Source organism: Aplysia californica, unplaced genomic scaffold, assembly GCF_000002075.1.
Source record: "Aplysia californica isolate F4 #8 unplaced genomic scaffold, AplCal3.0 scaffold00179, whole genome shotgun sequence".
In the NCBI taxonomy this organism is placed as follows: domain Eukaryota; kingdom Metazoa; phylum Mollusca; class Gastropoda; order Aplysiida; family Aplysiidae; genus Aplysia; species Aplysia californica.
The window spans coordinates 21,009-22,660 of record NW_004797449.1 but is presented as its reverse complement, the minus strand read 5'-3'; the positions used below and the strand labels follow the sequence as shown (position 1 = coordinate 22,660).

General features: G+C 46.7%; 1 protein-coding gene across 1 annotated transcript in view; it reads right to left on the bottom strand.

Moving 5' to 3' along the window:
• Nucleotides 1–1,652, bottom strand: part of LOC101852020 (43 kDa receptor-associated protein of the synapse) — a 26,380-nt gene that overhangs the window by 6,368 nt on the left and 18,360 nt on the right. Inside the window, exon 3 of the mRNA XM_035969761.1 lies at nt 1,506–1,599. Coding sequence (XP_035825654.1) covers nt 1,506–1,599 — 94 coding nt within the window. The remainder of the gene's footprint in view (nt 1–1,505; nt 1,600–1,652) is intronic.

Here is a 1,652-nt window from a genome sequence, read left to right as displayed (position 1 = left end):
AAAACCTAAAGGAACAAGAAAAAGGTACCAACCTTTTGAGCGTCGTAGGTAGTGGTGATGCTCATGGGATAAGTTGAGAGTCTGTCGTAGAGAACGTGAGGTGAGGAGAGGAGTGAGAGGAGGGAGTGAGAGGAGGGAGAGAGAGGAGGAAGAGAGAGACGTTAGGAGGAAGAGAGAGGAGGGTGAGCTAAAAGACTTGGCCAATGACGCTTGCTGCTAGCTTGCTCGTGGGCTTGGGGCGAGACTATGGCATCTGTGCATGGCATTTGTGAGGAAAACTGGGGGAAAAGGAGAAAAGTATGGTGCTCCGGTTTACCGTTTTGTGCGGTTTTCTTGTCCGCGAAGGAGTTGGTGTTGGGTTGTTTGTTTGTTTGTTTGTTTGTTTGTTTGTCTTGGGGTTTTTTCTTTGTTGTTCTTGTTTTTGTTTTGTTTTGTTGTTTTGTTGTTTGTTTGTTCGCATTTTTTTTTCGGGGAGAGGGGTGTTTTAGATTCCTCTCAACTAGGAGAAAATTGAATAAATTAGGTCGATGTGCTTCTCTTTACAGGAACAAAATATAACCACACACGTGTTACTGAAATGTGCTTGATATTATTGTGACATTTAGCTCCATAGCCACTGGGCAACTGAATACCCCTTTAAAGACACTTAAAATATAGATTTGTTTACTTTTTGTTTAACCCCCCCCCCCCAATAAAACAAAACAAAACAATACCAAACCAAACAAAGAGAAATGAAAATAAACGTGTTTAGTTTTGTTTCTTTGTTCGTTTGAGAAAGAAGTATATCAACACAATGATGGTCATTTAGTTCTGGGAAAAGGCAGACAGACAGACAGACAGACAAACAGACAGACAGACAGACAGACAGACAGACAGACAGACAGACAGACAGACAGACAGACAGACAGACAGAGCGCTTACATGTATGGCTAGACATGACAAAAAAGAAGTCTGTACCCACCACCCACCTACTCACATGTGTTATGGACTCACCATAAATCTGACCCATCCACCCACCATCCCACTAGTGTCATGGACTCACCTACCCACCCACCTGCCCACCACCTAATCCCCACCAACCCGTCACCCAACTCCCTCCAACCCACAACCCAACTTCCATCAACCACCTTCCACCCACCACCATCACACCAGAGTTATAAACTCGCGTAACATCCGACCCACCCATCCATCAAATCTACCACCCACAATCCCACCAGTGCTATGGACTCACCCACCCACCAACTTAAAACCAACCTCCCACAAAGCTACCACCCACCTCCCACCAACCTACCACTCACCTCCAACCCACTCCCATCTCCCAGCCACCTACCATCAAACTACCACCCACCTCTCACCAACCTACTACCCACCTCCCATAACCCACCACCCACCACCATCCCACTCACGTAACATCCGACCCACCCATCCATCCACCCACCAACCTACCACCCACCCTACCACCAAACTACCACTCACCCACCATCCCACCACTATCATAGACTCACCTTACATCCCACTCTTGTGGCCAGCTCCAGGGCTTTTTCATTTAGCTCCATAGCCTGGGGGAACAGGGGGAGCAATCGTGACACAAGCATCACTATCATCATCATCATCATCATCATCATCATCATCATCATCATCATCATCATCAT